This window comes from Anoplophora glabripennis, unplaced genomic scaffold (assembly GCF_000390285.2).
Source record: "Anoplophora glabripennis isolate ALB-LARVAE unplaced genomic scaffold, Agla_2.0 scaffold537, whole genome shotgun sequence".
NCBI lineage: Eukaryota > Metazoa > Arthropoda > Insecta > Coleoptera > Cerambycidae > Anoplophora > Anoplophora glabripennis.
This window is the reverse complement of record NW_019416615.1, coordinates 100,918-120,777: the sequence shown is the minus strand read 5'-3', so window position 1 is coordinate 120,777 and position 19,860 is coordinate 100,918. Positions and strand designations below refer to the sequence as shown.

The window sequence follows — 19,860 nt, the reverse complement described above, 5'->3', positions numbered from 1 at the left end:
GCTGACAGCAAGGAGGGAATACATTTGAAAGACTTGATAAAAACGAAATTGATTTCAAACATATACATTTTTCCTAAATCCCATGTACATTGTTATCAACAATAAATTATCCACAACAGATGATTTTTGTAATGTTTTTAAAAATCTAGATTAATTAAAAAAGACTAGGAAGCTGTGATATATTTATTGGAATAAAAAATACAGTTGATAAATCCTTTTAATATATTTAATGGTTTATAAAAACATCGTAATCATTACCCAGCAATATTTAAGGTTACATAAAGTTTTCTTTACTTGATTAATATAATTAGTAATACTTGATATAAAAGCATTTATTTCTCAGCAAACTTTTTATCTAAAAAATTAGTTATAGCTGCAAAACTTTTGTAACATTACTAAAATAGAGCTGAAAACACGAACAATGAGTAATAATGTAATTTCTATCACAGAACCTTCAAAATTGCATCCAACATTTTCTTTGACTTGAACGAGAGATGGGCGCGAGTGTACATTTTATTTCTTTAGAATAAATTAACATAATTCTCGTTATTTTACCAGTTCACATGATTTACGAATTTTAAATGAAGGATACAAATCTTCGCGAGGATAATACGATATATTTGCTATATATAATAATTATATTGTACATAGTTTACACACAATTCATTTTTGAACGCGTACGCAACTTTACCAGAATTTGACGCGCAATATCTCCGATGTCCGAGGTCTGTAGGTTCGCAGTGTGTACAACTGCTAGTCAATTATTAGCGCTGTTACCACATCTACATAGTCTTTATGCGTTAATTAAATATAATTTAAAACTACTTAAATATGATATTTTTATGTTGTTAATTAGTCAATATGTATGCTATGTGCATATGAGTAGATTTCTTTGCTATAAAGATAATGTTTATCGCAAATAATTTCAATAGAATTTAATTTTTTCAAATTGGCAGCGGGCTTTAGTCTCATAAGAAAAGCATAGGACTCCCCCTGCGCTCCTCACTTCCCTCGGATCCCGATATACCTCCTTAAATGCGACCGGCATGTCGGTCAACTGGGTAAAAAAAATCGTATATTTAATTTTTTCTTCAAATTGCTTGTTAGAAAGTGTACTTTACGACGGACTATAATATGTTATTTTCGAAAAGAAATCGGGGCGATCAATCAAGCAATCAAATTTTGTACTTCTTTTCTTGTACAAAACTATCGAACTATCGAAGGGATAATCAGTAGCGTAGAGATTATAAAGTTTTCGGTGATGGCGAAATTCAAGATATTTGCGCGTAAACCTTTTTCAATATCTGCTTTATTATTATATCTCAGTGTGCTTGGTGTTTTTCCAACCCTCTACCAACGACAGTAGACGCCCAAAAATCGAAAAAAATCCTATAATTCCAGACTGCCTAATAAATCAAAAATTAACCACCCATACCGCTAATTGGCGGGATTTGCCAGGAACGCCACTGAGGAGAAACAATAATTACGCTGTCAAAGGCAAGGCCAGAGGAAATGTAATGCGAACCACTATAATTCACGATAAAAGGCCCCGGATATTTCTACCACGTGCAGGAATAACGACCCCGAAGCCTCTTAAGCGTAATTCTAATAATAATATTACCCATTATATTTTCTACGTTTACGTTTCCTGTCGGAATAAAAAAGAAACTCAATTAATGAAAACCTAGAAAGCATTCAAATTGTTTTATGGCGATTAAATCATGATGAATAACAATGTAATTTATTACGCGAAAACGCGTTATTACTCGTAGAAAACTACTATTGTATTTCTTTAAATCAATAATAGTATTTCCGAAGTCAGTTGAACATGTATAAAAACGTCTAGCAATAAAATTTAATGAGACCCTAAAAAGTTTTCTACTAAAGCTAAAAAATAATAATTTGTATAAAATGTGTAGAAAATTTCTATCAACTATTTTATTATACTCCCTTGTTACTCATAATACAGAAAAAAAGTTTATATAAAAGTTGTACAGAATCAAGAAACCTAAACTACAAAATTAATTTGATACATACAGGGTAATGAGTAAAAACGGGACACGCCAAATATAACATTCTTTAAATGGAACACCCTGTATATTTTGTATATTTTTTTCACATATGGATTTCCGAGAAAATTCTATATATGGCAATATAAACAGTTTATCATTTTAGTGCGGGATTGCCAAGTTATGTAGAAAATTCCTCGAATTTTGGGAAAAACATGACCTCGAAGAAATTGTATTAACTTTCAGCTACTAACACTTGGAACAAAATAATTAGACAGAGTTAAAGGCAAATGTTAGACAAAGGCTCCATTAGCTAATATCGATATTTTATACAGGCCATTTTTTATAATACGATCATTTTTAGAAAGTTCAAACTTGATTTTCTAAAATTTTCCAATGGAACACCCTGTATTTTATTGTTCTATTTTATTCACATATCGGTCCACTTCAACTTTTATTAAGCATGTTCTATATCTAAAATTGTTAGTTTTTAAGATATAGCAACATTTCTGAAAAAACTTAATTTTTATTATTTCATAGAATACCACAAATAAATATTAACTAATAAAATTTACTCAAAATGGAGTGATAAATTATTAACTGACAAGTTGACACAATGTGACAGTTTTTTCCAAAGCCATTTCGTGCGATCGAAAATAATAAAAAATTAGGTTTTTCCAGAAATGTAGCTATATCTTAAAAACTAACAACTTTAGGCGTAGAACATACTTAAAAAAACTTGAAGTGTACTGATATGTGAATAAAATAGAACAATAAAATACAGGATGTTCCATTAGAAAAATTTTAGAAAATCAAGTTTGAACTTTCTTAAAATGATCGTATTATAAAAAATGCCCTCTATAAAATATCGATATTAGCTAATATAGGAGTCTTTGCCTAACATTTGCCTATAACTCTGTCAAATATTTTTGCCCCAAGTGTTAGTAGTTGAAAGTTAATACGACTTCTTCGAGGTCATGTTTTTTCCAAAATTCGAAGAATTTTCTACATAACTTGGCAACCCCGCAGTAAAATGTTAAACTGTTTATATTGCCATATATAGAATTTTCTCAGAAATCCATATGTTTAAAAATATACAGGGTGTTTCATTTAAAAAATGTAATATTTGGCGTGTCCCGTTTTTACTCATCGCCCTGTATATTTCAAATTAATTTTGTTCCTTAGGTTTTTTAATTCTGTACAACTTTTATATAAACTTTCTTTCTGTATTACGAATATCAAGGGAGTTAATTTACTTTCTCACACCCTGTATGTCCATTGGACCAACATATTTTAATTATTTATGTCCTCTATTTTCTTTATATACATTGTAAATTGCCCACCGAGTTATGTCTCTCGTCATGTCATCGATATTTTGCAGCTTGTTTAATAACACGAAAAATTGTGGACACTAAAACTTTAGTTAATATGTGAATTCTATTTTTAATTTCATTATCTGGTTTTTCATTTTCTTCCTTTCTTAAACAATCGTAAATATTTAAAATGAGACGCTTATAATGAACAAGTAAATCTTTATTTTGAAATTCTAAATCTGTTTCATCAACTTCTACTAATTCAATATTGTCTGGCGTAATTTCGTTTTGTACCGTTTCAAAAAGTCTCCAAAGTGCCATGTTGTAATAATATTAGTAAACAAAATTTCTCTCTTATTTCTCCCTTTCGCAATTGTAATATGAATGATTAATAGAAGGTGCCTATAATAATCACACCAAATTCCGCATTGCTGCACTGCACTGCTACGCAATTCGTCAACGACTGAAATTTATGACCGGTCGCCTAGTGCGGTTGTGTTTGTGCGCCGTTTGTTTCGAACAAAAAGTTCGTGTGAATATAGGTCGTAAATCGCTTCTTAACCGAGATACAGACCATCAAAACAAGGTAATGACTAATCTCCCGTGTTCGAAATTCATTAGACTTGACCTATAAAAGAAGTATCGACTGCAAACGCTTAATTAAACAATCTAATTTGATTCACGTCCGTGAAATCGCATTGATCACTGGTCACTTTAAAATTTTACGCCCGACTATAAACCGCAGAAATTTTACGGTGTTGATTCTAGAGGTACTTGAGCATCCCACAACATCGGAAAAAATACTTCCTGGTGATTCATTTTGAACAGCTTAAAATATAGGTCGATCGCAAACGTATTATGGAATGACTGGAGCTGTTTTCAAGTTTAGTTTGAACGCTTATAACGTCATTTCAGTCTCAGATGTAATGTATGACGTTTTGAAAAACACTCGCGGTATTTTTCGCAAACAGGACAAAGGATATCTCTTACATGTTGTTCTAATTCCACTATAAATGTTTACGACAAATAAAATTATTAAAAAAATTTTAATTTAGCGGCAGTTCAAATGCTTTGGCAGTAAATGTGACACTTTAGTGCTCGACAGTTGTCAGTAAAACTACGCTTTAAATGTCGATCGGCGAAAGAGAGATTTTTTTCTGGAGACAATTATCTGAACTGATCCGAAAATCGACCCCAGTTGTTATAGCGTCAAAATTTAAATTTACCCCGATAAAAATTTAATAGTGTCTGACCGTAGGTATTTGCCGGCAATTTTCTCATAAGCATCTCCGAACCTAAGGGGGTCTTTAAGGAAATATATGACGCTGATCCGAGATTTGGCAGCTTATCAAGAAATTGTTTGTTCGGCTAAGGATTCGAATCCAGGGGCTTCGGCTAAGCTGCATTATAGAGAAATGGACTCGTGAATCAGATACGTTCATTCACGTTGGTCTATTAATCAATATGAAAGGGAAAAAACCGAGACGAATAGGTATCTATTATTCGAGACGGGGATAAGATATAATGTACGAGGTTTGTACATAAAATAACCGAGTTGTATATTTTTAAACTATATTCCAAACAGCAACAAAATTAAATCTTGAGCAGTTTGAATTTAAGCAGAATGCTATCCTGTTCCGAACCCTTACGAAGGGCAGTTATTCTAATTGTTCATAAGTTCAAAAATTCGACAAATGTTTAAATAAGCGCCAGAGCTTTCCTAATTGACGGATTCGAATTTTTCAAAAATAGTTTGAAAGCGTGACAGCCCTTCTATATGTAATTAAATTTTCAATTATCTAAGGGCCTTGATTTTTGCTGTGCAAAATTTTAAAAATTTGCAATTTTTTTTTTCAAAATCTGAATTGCAAAATTATTATGCAAAATCTATCGAACCGATTTCGATGAAATTTGGTGTGATGATTCTATATAACATGAAGTTTTCTTGAGCCAAGTATGAAGGTCCTATACCCAATTTAAATACCCCAAAAAAAATCCCTAAAAAGTAATGTTTCTTAACCCCATTTTTGGCAATTTTTTCAATTTTTACAATAATAATCATTATTCATTCGATTTGTAACTAGTCATATTTTGTATAAAAATTAATTACAAACATGTTTTTCCGCTTCCATTTTCGCCTAAAATCAACTCTTGAAAAGATACATAATTAAACAGGAAGAAAAATATAACATTTTTCGAATTTTTTTAACATATTGTGCCGCCAAAAGTTAAGCCCACGTTTTTTTTATACGTATAGAAAAATTTTCATTTCTAGTGATATTTGAAAGCCAAAAATCTCCGTAGGTATACGATTCACCAAAATATGGACTTTCTGTAACAGATACCGTCTAGACTAGAAAGTAATAAATTAAAAGTAAAAAACCTTTTTAAAAAACAAGCTTTTATTAAATGCGCTAAAAAGAAAAAAATAAACTTTAACTTTAAAACTTTTACTATCAACTTATAACGTCATTACACAATTTATATGTTATAAAAGCTTGCCGCGAAATTTAAGTACTCGTATTTACTTAGTTTGAATTATTTCTTTTTAGCGCATTTAAATGCCCATATTGTAGGCAAGCATAAAAAATAATTAGTCCGCCATCTTGGGCGTTCCACCATGTAGGATTTAGAATAACGTCACACAGCTAATTATGTATTGTCATCCAAACCGAATGTGTATACAAAATTTTAGCTCAATCGGTTGAAGATATCTGCTTCAAAATTGAGTTTCAAGCTTTAGAAGCCCGCCATATTGGATTTAGAGTGACGTCACTTTATTTTTCGAGTTATTCTTAGCAAGCCCTTTCATTTGATACCCATATTGTAGGAGTGCATTAAAAAACTAATTAGTCCGTCATCTTGCATGTGCCGCCATGTTGGATTTAGAATGACGTCACACAGTTAACCATGCATTGTCATCCAAACTGAACGGTATACAAAATTTCAGCTCAATCGGTGGAGGATATCTGCTTCAAAATTGAGTTGCAAGATTGCACCCGAACAAACATACATTGCAAGTTAAATAAAAGCTTGCAAAAATACGGATTCAATATTTTTTAACCATTGAAAGCACCCCGATTCGGAACACCCTTTAAATATCCAGCGGGATATGAAAGGGGGGAATGCATACACGAATATTGCCCTATTTCCTGGTGAGCTAGTTAGCGGTTCCACGTCCCGACCACATGTAATAACCAGCACGGAAAGCCATCATCGGGTCGGGTGCCCAGGAGACGCTATCGCACTGGCTCATCTCTACTCCGGGGCATTATCGGTGATCCGTCGGACGTAAATTATCGTTTTTTAGTCAACAGCTGAAACAAACCGGCGTCGTCCTCCTCCCTAATAGATTTCCTTCGATATTACATTTTCCGAGACATTTTCTCTCCCCCCTATATCTGTCACTCTCAGAGGATTGTTTATTTCGCAATTTATCCCCCGCCCTGCCCTCACGTTTCCGGTAATTTCCCATCGAGATCCTCATATTTTTCCCGGGATGGCGCGCATTTTTTAATTTTCGATGAAACGACGCTTCTAACGCTTGTTTTTTTCTCAAAGTATACGGATATTCATCGAACATTCTATCTCTCTCCACCTAATGTAATAATACACAAAGGCGCACTTCGCAAACTAAAATAAAAAGGCTAACCTCCGTTGCTTTTCGTAAGCCTTCGGAACACGATCGCATTCTGCTTAAATTTAAACTGTTCATGATTTAATTTCGTTGCTGTTTCGATTAATTTAATATAAAAAAAAAATAATAGAAACAGCGTATTTTCTTTAGAATCTCACTTTTGAAACTTTTTAATATTACTTGTTTTAACTTTCCTAAATGTTTCCCTATCTACCGGAGTACTTTCAACTGAAAAATTATGCACGGCGATGTCTTCTTACAGAATGTAGTGGCGTCTGGATAAACGCTGAAATACTTCTCTGGAATATTCTACGAGGGTATCGCAAAGTGTATTCTCTTGAAGCTATAACGGCATTTTTCAAACATTGAAAATAAAATGCCAACATATCACACGCTTCCACATTCGTAAAAGGCATTTCCCTTGTTCACAAGTACTTTTCCAACACAAAAAACACTAATTTTGCACGTAGCAAGAGCTGTCACATTTCGTATGGCATAATTTTTCAGTTGTCTATTTCCATCGGGCATAGCCTGCCTCGTTATAGAAACAATAATCTTTATAACTACTCATATTTGGAATTACTAAAAAAATGAAATATTGCAGTTATTAAAAAAATTTCAAAATAAAGCAATAATTCTTTTTAAAGGCATAGGCATATAGGTATAATTTCACAATTTAATTTTGGCTTGGATTATGTCAATGTTATTTAGAGAACTAAATAAAGGAGGAGATTGTGATTTTTTGTCACCCAAATTATGCAATGTTTCAAGTTGACTGAGTTTCATAGCAACCGTCACGGCTCCTTTATTTTGTCGATTAGATACTTCAAAAATTGTTGAATTCCCGAAGTTTGGGTGTGAAAATGTGTCATTCTGAAGAGATTTTACAGAAAGCAAGCGAAATATGCTCGGAACTGCTGCCCACAAAATCCAGAAGCAGGTATGAAGCTGAGTTAAGCCGATTTATGGACTGGTGACTAGCCAAAAATGTCCAAACTTTCTCAAAAAACGCAGTAATGGTGTATTTTGAAGAACTATCTAATATAAATTTTCGACGTTGTGGACGATATTTTCGATGCTCAAGTCAACGTTAAGTGCCAATCACAACATAGATCTTGGAAGCTATAAAAAGTTGCAAGCGCTAATCAAACGAAAATCTGAAAACTACGTCCCAAAGAAGTCCCAAATCCTCACAGAACATGATTTTTGCCGGTTTTTGACGAAAGCATCAGACGACAAATATTTACTTATCAAGGCGGTGGTGGCAGTTGGACTATCTGGGACATGTCGAAGGGAGGAATTATGTTATCTCAAAATAGAAGGCACCAAAGATTTCGGCAGTGCTATGTTGATTAAACTGAAGAATACAAAAACAAAGGTACCAAGGTGTTTTACAATTACAGGAAACCTTTACACTATCTTAAAAAAGTACTGTGCTCTTCGTCCTCCTAATCTGAAGACAGGCAGGTTTTTTTTAAACTATCAAAACGGAAAATGTTCAAGCCAAAACGTTGGCATCAACAAAATTGGAAACATGGCTAGGGAAATCGACAAGTTTTTGATGCTAGAGAATCCAGAAAGTTACACGGGACATTGTTTTCGGCGTTCATCGGCCACAATTTTAGTCAATTCTGGCTCAAATCTGCTTGCCCTCAAACGCCATGGAGGGTGGAAATCCAGTACAGTTGCCGAAGACTACGTTGATGACTGTTTGAGAAATAAAATGGAAGTTTCGAAAAAGATAGTCTTCAGTGTCATCTGCTGCCACAGAACCAGAACAACGATCGTCTACTAGAATACAACAAGAAAACAACGACCGCACGCTGAAAAACTGCACTAAAAACACGACACCAAAAATATTATATATTACCGAAAACAAGGTGCACAATAATACTGCTTTTCCCAGCGTAACCTTGAAGGAATGTTCAAATGTTACCATAAATATTAAATATTAGTTTCTTTTGTTAATGCGTTAGCAATTTTCTTAATAAAAACGAGTTAAATTAAAAGTTGTATTTAATTTGTTAATGCGTTGGCAATTTTAGTAATAAAAACGATTTAAATTAAAATTTGATTTTTGTGGTCTCTGTTTGCAGTCGTATAAAAAGTATCGTAAAAAACTCGTTTGAAAACCTCTTTGCACACTCGCTCGACTTGTGACCCTCGCCTTCGGCTCGGTCCACCAATATGTCTCGCTCGTGTGCAAAGAGTCGTTTTCAAACCTTGTTGTTTAATATATTATTATTAATAGTTCTTTAAAATGAGCCATCGTTTATTGAAATCGATTAAGGCATTTAGAAGTTATGACAATTTAAAAATTTCAAGATTGCGTCGTTCATACTGACGTTGCTATGGTAATAACAAAAAAAAGTCCGAACAAAACTTGTGAAGGGTTTAACAGTGTATCTAAAAAATTTATTTGCAACTTAGGTTATATAAGCGAAATTTCGTAAAACTGACAATTTTTTGTAACACTATAGCAGTTGCGCCTTCTAGCGGTGAAGTTACAAACTTCAATATAAAATATTTTAAATCAATTTCTTTTGGTCGTATTTGTCAATAGATTTTTTACCCCATAATCGTAGCTCGTCTAGTTTTCTGTATACAGCCGCTCGATACTGTTAATGGATCACCCTGTACAGTGTTGAAATTAATTCACTTCGGCTAAGGCCTGTTCTCCTGGCGACTTAAAATCACTCATTAATGAGGACATTTACTCTGATTTAGGTACAAGTGCACCAAATACGAGTTTACGTGAAGAATTTATTTATTTATGTATATTTGAGTGAAAGTATTCAGTTTTAGTTCAAATGAGTAAAATGATCAAAATGCCCAATATTGAGTGAAAATGTACTCAATCATTTCACTCAGTAGATTCACTCCGAATCACACTGTATACACCACGCAATAAACAATCCTATTCTACCAGTTAAACTTATATGGCGAATTGAATTAGACTAAAGACTTAATTAAACTCCGTTTTATACGGCGTTAAAATGATTTTATATAGCAATAAAGTCCGAGCGAAATAAGGAAATTAATTTATCAGATAGGCCGCTCGAACGCGCTATATATCAATCGAAATTGCTCGCTCTTGATTTTAAAAGGTCGTCTCGTTAAATTCATTTGTCGGATGAATGTACAACAACGTTACAATTCATCATCGGGGCGAGTTTAGCGGCAGGTGAATCAAGTGGTTTCATTCATCTTCGTCGTTTGGTTAGATACTTGCTTATAAATGTACGGAGTGATTTATTTTGACGGAGCAAACGTTAAATAGACGCACTTCCTCACAGAAAAATGGCGCAAAAAGGACGAAAAAATTGTTATCGTGGTGTATTTAAAGATTTTCGTTATACTTAAGATAACTTTACAAATAATGAATTGTCTAAGGATATTTTCGGTTTTTTTTTATCCTCAAAATATCCCAAAAATATCCTCGTGTTAAAACCGCTGCGATTTTTCTTTCATTGGAAACGAATGATTGAAATTGTTACCTTTGTAACAAAAAAAATCAAGGATAAGTTTTGTATGTTTTACTAAATTTTTTTAATCAACTTTATTGCTCCGAAAAAAAGTTGTTTATTAAAAACCGTTAGAAACGTCTTATAGAGAATATTTGGAAGTTTTCGGAACCCTGCTTAGATTTTCTGTACGATTATTAGTTCCGAATAATTTATTGTCACAACCAAAAATGTCATTTTTGCTTTGAACGATGATAACTCGGCTTAAAATCATCACACAAAGCTTTTGAACAACTCAAATGAAAGAGGATGAATCAAATTAAAAGAGCTGACAGGTGGAATTTCCAAAAAAAAATATTGAAGCCCGTGGACTTTTCAAAAGGGGAGCAAAAATTTTGAACATTTTTTTATCCCTTAATTTTTGTGATTTTTACATTCAAAACAGTTCTAACACTATTTTTTTCGTGTGTTACTTTAGAAGAAACACCAGTTTGTCAAATTAAGAAGCAAAATCTCGATCTTTAAGGAGGTATATCGGATTTACTCAAATGCACAGATGCACTTGAAATTTGTAGAAATTGTGAAACAAAACTTTTCCATAACTAGTACACAGTTTTATCTTATTTTTGATGTAAAACTAATGTTAAGTTTTGAACATAGCACAGCTGTATTAATTAGAAACAGAAACCAATAATTGCATTTCTGTCTGACTTGAGGATTAATGTGGCAACGTCGCAATCAGCTGACAGCAAGGAGGGAATACATTTGAAAGACTTGATAAAAACGAAATTGATTTCAAACATATACATTTTTCCTAAATCCCATGTACATTGTTATCAACAATAAATTATCCACAACAGATGATTTTTTGTAATGTTTTTAAAAAACTAGATTAATTAAAAAAGACTAGGAAGCTGTGATATATTTATTGGAATAAAAAATACAGTTGATAAATCCTTTTAATATATTTAATGGTTTATAAAAACATCGTAATCATTACCCAGCAATATTTAGGGTTACATAAAGTTTTCTTTACTTGATTAATATAATTAGTAATACTTGAGATAAAAGCATTTGTACGGAATAACAAAGGAACATAAATATTTCTCAGCAAACTTTATATCTAAAAAATTAGTTATAGTTGCAAAACTTTTGTAACATTACTAAAATAGAGATGAAAAACACGAACAGTGAGTAATAATGTAATTTCTATCACAGAACCTTCAAAATTGCATCCAACATTTTCTTTGACTTGGACGAGATATGGGCGCGAGTGTCATTTTATTTCTTTAGAACTAAATTAACATAATTCTCGTCGTTTTACCAGTTCACATGATTTACGGATTTTAAATAAAGGATACAAATCTTCGCGAGGATAATACGATATATTTGCTATATACAATAATTATTTTGTAAACAGTTTACTCACAATACATTTTTGAACGCGTACGCATCTTTACCCGAATTTGACGGGCAATATCTCCGATGTCCGAGGTCTGTAGGTTCGCAGTGTGTACAACTGCTAGTCAAACTACTTAAATATGATATTTTTACGTTGTTAATTAGTCAATATGTATGCTATGTGCATATGAGTAGATTTCTTTGCTATATAGATAATGTTTATCGCAAATAATTTCAATAGAATTTAATTTTTTCAAATTGGCAGCGGGCCTTAGTCCTATAAGAAAAGCATAGGACCCCCCCTGCGCTCCTCACTTCCCTCAGATCCCGATATACCTCCTTAAGAAAAGTGAACCCAAAATATCAGGTTTTGTGCGTGTAAGTTATTTTTACGTTTCTCTTCGCTCTCACAAATAAAATTTTTATGACCTACTTTTCTAAAGATAGGCTTCGAGTGAATAAAATATAAGAAAACTTAGCCAGTCCTACTGAATTCAAAAGTCTCTCTAACCCAGAAAACAGCTGTCATCTTTCAAACTAAACTCCCCCAGGGGCGAAAGTTGAGGGAGTACCCTCCTCCCACCGGACACGGAACTCTCAAGCTGTGACGTTCATGAAACGGAGACACAGTTAAAAAGTGCGTAGCCACTACAAAAATGCCGTTAAAATCAACGTAAAAATACTGCACTTAATTGATTGAGACGGTAAACTGCCCAGAGGGCCGCTATATTTTAATCTCTGTATGGTTTTAGTGAAAAACTGTTTGTATTATGGAATAAAAACCTTGGAATTAAATTAAATTTGATCCCGTTTGTACCTTTTTGCGCCTACATCTGCCTGAAGTTTCGGCCGAATGGACCAACTGTTACAAATTCCCCCGCTCGCCCGTAAACATTTCATTTTGGTATTCACGTAGCGAATATATCGCCCATTTACTGTCTAATAATAGGCCCACAAATTAAAATTTGTTTTGCGTTTACGCCCAACTGGGTGTTTTACAACGAAGGACACGAGCGTCCACAAAAAGACGCCAAAGGGAAAGGGAAAATACTAAAATATTGTGTTTTTATGGCAGATATCCACCTGACCTTGAAGAAACTGAGATGGGAATCAAACATTAAATGACATTTCATTTAAAGTCTTTTATATCGTTTCTAATAAATTAAAAATAAAACTAAAACACAAATATACATTTTGAACTCAGTTTAGATTTTGCCTGCTAAGGTTATGTTCAAGCATAAATTTAAATTATACAGTGTGTCACCTAACGGATGTTACATACTTCAAGCGTTTAATCTAGAACCCAAACGGTGTCGATTTAACCAAACTTGCTTAAACGAAATATACATTGAAGACGCATCTAATTCAACGAAAAATATGAAATTCAAAAAATCATTAAACCTTTCGAAAAATTCATCGATCCAATCGCAACATTCTCTAATATATCGTAAAGTAAAAAGAAAAATTACATACCATTATTCAAAATGGTAAGTTAAAAATATTATTGTTTGTTGTTATTGACGTCTTAGACCAGGGCGGATCTGTTTTGAGGTGGATGTGACAGAGCAAGCCATTTTTTTCTGGATTTTCTTCAGTACAGCTCACATAATAAAAGTGTAGATCCCTGGATCTGGGCGAGGTTCGGAACATTTTCAACATTGCAAAAATGTTTAAAACATTGAAAAAAATACCTATTTTATCTGAATTTTTTACTTATATCTCGGAACTTATATCTATGCATTTTGGGAGAATATTGAAATGGAAAACAGTTTTAGAATTGAATTTTGCACAATATACTGTAAGTTAAAAATGTTTAAATTCATTACCGATGTTGCAAAATAGCAATAATTGATGAAAAAAATTATTTAAAAATATTTTAATTGCTCCGAGGGCATTCTAATTTTGGTAAAACAAACTTTAGAGTATAATAAAACAACACACCAAATTTCATTAAAAACGGTTAGATAGTCTTCGCAAAATAATTTTTAAGAAGAAAGTGCAAGTGAACTCGACAATCAGATTTTAGAAAATGATATTTTGCAGTCGCAGGACGAGTAAATCGACGACGAAATAGATTGTGATAATACTGATGAGGCATTTGAAAAATCACCAACTAGTAAAAGAATTAGATTAGATTAAATGTAAATAAAAATTGAAATAAATAGTTAAGTAAACGAAAAAATTAAAATTATAATTATTCACATTTAATTTTTTTTTTAAGATTTTTAGAAATTTATCGTCCAACTAAAAATTAATACCAATTTTCAGTTGTTTATTTAAATAATTATTGTTTAAACAATTTTATAATATTTAAACAAACTTACTAGTATTACCTGGTGCAACATGCAAAAATTTTGGTCGTGAATATTAGCATAGTAAATAAATAAACATAATAAATTAATCATTTTTTAAAGTAACTGTTTATCGGCATGTCAAAAGTCCAATAATTAATAATAAAAGGTCATAAAAATCATCGAATTTGGTCCATTAGACGCTGAGATAAGTGAAGTTTTTCCGAGCGTCCCAGTTTTGAACTCGAGAAATCAGATCGGAGTGTGTTTACTCCCCCAACCACTGATACCACATTTTAAATGGGACACCCGTGATTGCAAATTTTGAAAATTTATATCTGGAAAGTACTCAAAAAACAGCCCTTATACCCTTATAGTTTTAGTGTAAATAAGGGTTAACTTTAACGGGCTATAACTCCGAAAATAATGGGCGGATAATCAGGTTTTTTTTAAATACTCGTCTTTCACACCATATTTTAAAATGAAAAAAACATTAAATTATTGCAATTGTTTATGTGTGAAAATTGCAACAATATTTAAACAGTCACCACGGTTCACCTAATCGTCCGATTTTAATTTTTCAAAAATCATTTTAAAGCTTGACAGCTCTTCTTTCTGTGGTGAAATTTTCAAGTATTCAAAGGTTTTAGATTTTTAGAAATTTGATTTTGAAAATTTTTTAATTTAAAAAATATAAAAAATTTAAACAATTATTATGTAAAAACTATCAAACCGAATTGGATGAATTTTGGTGTGATGATTCTATACACTAAGAAGTTTAATTGGGAAAAGTATGAAGATCCTAGGTATTATTCAAGTGTCTGAAAAAAATTGACATATAAACTAGCATTTTTTGCAATTTTTTAAATGGTTTTTCCGATTTTTGCAATAACAATAATTATTTTTTCGAATTGCAACTAACTCTATCTTGATCAAAATTTAAATACAAAACTTTTTTTCCTTTTCCATTTTTGTCTAAAATGAATAGTTGCTAAGTTGTCGCCGAGAAATCCAAGAAAAAAATTATTTTTTTGCAATTTTTTATACTTTTTTGCATTAAAAATTAAGCCCACGTTTTTTTATTTGCATAGAAAAATTATCATTTCTGATGTTGTTTAGAAGCCGTTAAAGCAAAAATCTCCGATCATATGCGTTTTACCCAAGTATACCCTTTTTAAAACAGATACCGCCTGGTCTACTAGGGATCTATAATTTTATTACGTAAGTTGAAAGTATTCCAGCAAAAATTAGCTTGTCCCCTCTTACATCCAAGAAGTTATATTTCGACAGATACGCCCTGGTCTACCTGGTGAATTTCTGATTCTTAATTGGGAGTTAATTATTGCGAAATATCCTGTTATAAGTGAAAATTTATAATCCCTCGGATTGCTCTTAAGCTACAGTTTAAAACGCTATATCTTATTGGTTAATTTATGGTAATGGGTCTGCATGAAATATTTAAAAATAAGCCCGAGACATTATTTACGATAGTAATAAATTTAAGAAACGGTCTCTGTGCCTTACTACATAATGAACTAAGTAATGTATCCGAGAAATATTAGAAACTTTCCTGAATATGCTCGTTAAACGATTTCGAACCGCCTCAAATAACTTTACCCCCTTACGTCACTATTATTTTATTACTATATTTATTCTAAGAGAAAATGGGCTGTCTGGTGTTACCAACATGTTTATCAGGCAATATATTTAATCAGATTAAGAAAATAACATTTTACTTTTAAGAAAAATATTGCGTAGTCTTTGATATTCACAGGAGTGATAAATTTAAACACAGTGTTGTAAATAATTAAATATACGAGGGTCACTACGAAATATTTGAAATGTACTCAATTAAAGCAGATAAAATTATTTTGACACGTAGGTACCTACTGGATTTTACAAACAAAGCAGTACTGTTTATGTCATATGAAAGAAAAAACAACTACAAACCTCATTGAGCAGTAGTAACCTCGCTCAAAGTATAAATAAATAAATAAAACTATGATTTCTACTGTGTTACTCACCTCAAATTTGACGGACTGCTTTCCAAAACTAGATTCCTTGCTGTGCTAACTAGAAAACTGGAGCTAGAGCACGTATGAGTTAGTTGCTGTCCTATATTCAACACACGATATATAAATATGTCCGTACGAACCCACACGTCATTTGCGACACTAACAAATCACTTTACAGTGCAATGACTTTATTTTGGGTTACAAATCGCACCCTGGGGATCGATTTTAACAAAATACACCACAGAGAACCGACATTTACAAATAAAACTGGCTACAAGCGTTAGCGTCAATACAACAACACCGGCTTTACTCTATTGTTTTGCCGTAGCCAAAGCCGGCTTTGGGATTATAAAACCAATTATGTACACGTATTGGGTGACTTGAATAATTTTTAAAAAAAGGTAACTTACAACTTTTTTTCCACAGGAGGCTCTTTTTTGTTTCTTCTTATATAGTCAAAAAAAAATTATTCCTTTTTTTTGACATTGAATGAATTGTTATGTGTTGTGTAATACACTAAATTGTCAAATTATTGATGGCAAAAGCCAAGAATTTGTAATAGCTGTTTTACATTGACAATTTATTCATGAATAAATTGACGAAGTTCTTCATGATTTAATTCACGAATTTATTGGTAAACAGTGTGGTTTTACACTGCTACAGACTTTATCAAGTTTTTCGACGCATGAATCAGTTCTACCAACAAATCAAAGAAGCATTAAAATTTCAAAAATGTCACCTTTCCACTCATAATTGTAGTGACACAACAGCGGTACCGGTTTGTTACATATTATATAAATATTAGTTTTTGTAAGTAACAAATCAGTAAAAACAATGCAAAACTAGTACGACGCCACACAATTATTTACATATTCCAATAACATAACCTCATTACTGATCTGAAGCGCTAGAAATTTGTCATGAAGTTATTCGACAGCAGATTTAGTGCATTACACTTTTCAATAGAATATATAGCTTTTTTAGAAGATATGGCACACAATTGATTTTGAAAAACATTTGGCGTCTGTATCTCAAAAATTGAAAAAGACAGAGCGTTGGTCTTATTTTTTTAATATAAAACACCCTATATAGCTAATTTGCTTTAAATAATTTTGAGTCACCATAATACGTACCTGCCTTGTCTCAGTTCATTTCCAAATCACACTGTACATATTATTATTTTCATGTTCGCAGGCTCATTTTCGTACGTGGATCCCCGTCACAAGATCCGCACAGTGCAGTACATAGCAGACAGACAAGGTTTCCACCCAGTCCTCAACGAGAATGTACCAGACCTACCATCTGACACCCCTGTAGTGGCAGCGGCCAAAGAGAAGCACTTGAGAAAGTTCGCGGCGATCGCCACCGCTCATCAAGAAGGTTCGAATCAGGCGATCGTGCCGGTCGACACGAAAGCTGTGGAGTTCGCCAAGAACAAACATCTGTCCTTGTACCAGCAGATAGCCGAGGAACATGCTAGGCTGGCTGCGGAAACTGAGGCCTTGCGGAAGGCAGAGGGTATAAATGTCAGTCCGAATTCTTTGGACCACTACTAGAACATCTACAGAAGAAATATTTTATAAACAGAAATTATATGTAGATTTTGTAATATATTCAGATTTTTATTATTTCATGTTTTTTTATAATTAATTGTATATAATAAACAATTACGTTCAGTAATCTTATATTTTCCCTTCTTAAAGTCTCAAAATAATTGCTTATGGCCTATGGGTTTTAAGATAGTTAGTATTTTTTACTTTGAGCAAATTGTATCAGTGGCTACTGGTGTGATGGTTGTTAACGTGGAGGAAGAAGAAGAGATCTTAATTTACCTTGACAATCTTGACGTTTGTTAAATGTCAAAAACAAGGTCGACGAAGACGAAATCAGTAATCAGTTTGTGACGAAGAGAATAATACAACCTTTGTCCGTTTTAATTTTTTTAGGATTAGTGCGTCTCATTAATTTCAGTTAAACCATAATTAGTGAGGCATGTCGGGCCACAACTACATAAAGTCGACGAATCCTTTCGATGACGACGACATCGACGACCAAACATTTCTAAGAAACTCGAGACGACCCGTGCAACAACCCACTTTCGACGATCAAATGCAATCGTTTGCTGAAAAAAAGAAGGCCATAGAAGATCGCACGATAAACAGCTCTGAAAAGAGCATCAGCATTCTACGAGAGTCGGAACAGATCGGTATAGCCACAGCAGAGGAGTTAACGAGACAAAGGGAAAAGTTGGAGAAGACCGACAAGCAGTTGGACGAAATCAACGCGACCCTTAGATTTTCCCAGAAGCATATTAATGGAATTAAGTCTGTGTTTAGTAGCCTGAAGAATTACATGTCTGGGAAGAACGACCCCAGCCCAACGACATCCAGTTCTACCCCTAGCACGGTTAAGGTAATTCGTATTTTAAAACTTTGGATATAAGATTTAACTAATTACTATATTTAATTAATGAGTATTCGTTTCTTTATGCAGCAGTCAGCTTCTACTCAAAATTTGGAAGACAAACTGCCCAGTTACGATCGTTACGACAACCATCCCTCAACTAGGTTACGTGACAACGACTACAGTCCCTCACAGATGGTGGTAAACCAGTCCGGTAGCAAAGACTTCAGTGCCCGTTTGGACGCCAATTTGCAGGAAATGTGCAGTAATATATCTCGATTGAAAGGCTTGGCTACGGAGCTCGGCAGTGAAATTGAATCTCAAAATGACCTTATAACGGGTATCATGGATAAAACCGAAAAGGCCGATATGACAATTACCAAGCAAAACAAGGATATGCAGAGAATATTAAAGAAGTAATATGTTTTTTGTGAAGTTCACGATGGCAATGTTCTTCGTTCAGCTCTTTTATGTCAAATTATCTAAATTGCTTTGAAAAGTACAAATCATCTAAGTTTATATATACGGTGATTCATAATTGTCTTTTTATTGAAAGTGATTCGTCGAAAATTAAGAAAATAGACGTATATTTTCTTCAAAAGTCACCAGCGACAAATAAACAGCAATAAAAGGATATTTATGGGGCCCGTTGGCTATTTATCGCAACTGCGAGACATGTATTACTATGAATAAATACTCCGTATAAGAAAATTGATATATTAAATGATTCCAAAGAACTATTTTTTTAAATTAAAAATCGTACTACTTAATTTACTTATTAGCTAATTATTCCTTAGTATTTTATTGATATTTATAAGCTGTGCCCTTTATTTGTTCAGGTGTTATGAATTTATAAAGCAATATATTTGGTGTTTCTCAGACTTGCGTTTTATTTCACCGAAACGTTTGACCATTCATCAAAACTTGAACGACTAATATTGGTTATTAAAATTAAGTAACCTGTGCATTTTAACGAAAAAAAAATAGGGGAGGAGCCTAATGATGCACGTGCTGACATCTTTATATCATTACACGAAATAATGTAACAGATTTTCAAGTCCAGACATTAGTTATAAAAGGTTATTAACGTTGCTTGTTCAACACACAAAAAAAAAACAAATTAGTTTTAGTCTCGATGTCACACATTCACAAATTGTTTTTCTTTTTTGAAACAAAACTTACTCCAGTATCTCGCAAAAAAATCCTAACCCTGTTGTGATATTCTAAACATGATAATTGCAGGTGATTGCAGTATCACATGCACATGGAACGTACTCCGTTTTATTTTGAAAGAGGTCCTTTCCGATTGGTCGTATTTGTAATTTGC

The 19,860-nt window shown here is 32.9% G+C and overlaps 2 protein-coding genes across 2 annotated transcripts in view; both read left to right on the top strand.

The window, feature by feature from the left end:
• LOC108911656 (cuticle protein 16.8) overlaps window positions 1-17,758 on the top strand; it is a 29,434-nt gene extending 11,676 nt beyond the window's left edge. Inside the window, exon 3 of the mRNA XM_018716642.1 lies at window positions 17,325-17,758. Within this exon, the coding sequence (XP_018572158.1) occupies window positions 17,325-17,686 (362 nt within the window). The 3' untranslated portion in view covers window positions 17,687-17,758. The remainder of the gene's footprint in view (window positions 1-17,324) is intronic.
• A 231-nt stretch (window positions 17,759-17,989) lies between these two features.
• Window positions 17,990-19,412, top strand: LOC108911655 (synaptosomal-associated protein 29). The gene is made up of 2 exons (XM_018716641.1): window positions 17,990-18,542; window positions 18,624-19,412. Exons 1-2 carry the CDS (start codon window positions 18,123-18,125, stop codon window positions 18,951-18,953), a joined length of 750 nt encoding a protein of 249 aa, XP_018572157.1. The 5' UTR covers window positions 17,990-18,122; the 3' UTR covers window positions 18,954-19,412.
• Window positions 19,413-19,860: the final 448 nt, after the last annotated feature.

Excerpts from the sequence above, each read along its gene's own strand:
- LOC108911655 (XM_018716641.1), top strand. The coding sequence starts at position 18,123 with ATGTCGGGCCACAACTACATAAAGTCGACGAATCCTTTCGATGACGAC. Across the intron at positions 18,543-18,623 it reads CTACCCCTAGCACGGTTAAG|CAGTCAGCTTCTACTCAAAA; the intron begins GTAATTCGTATT and ends TTCTTTATGCAG.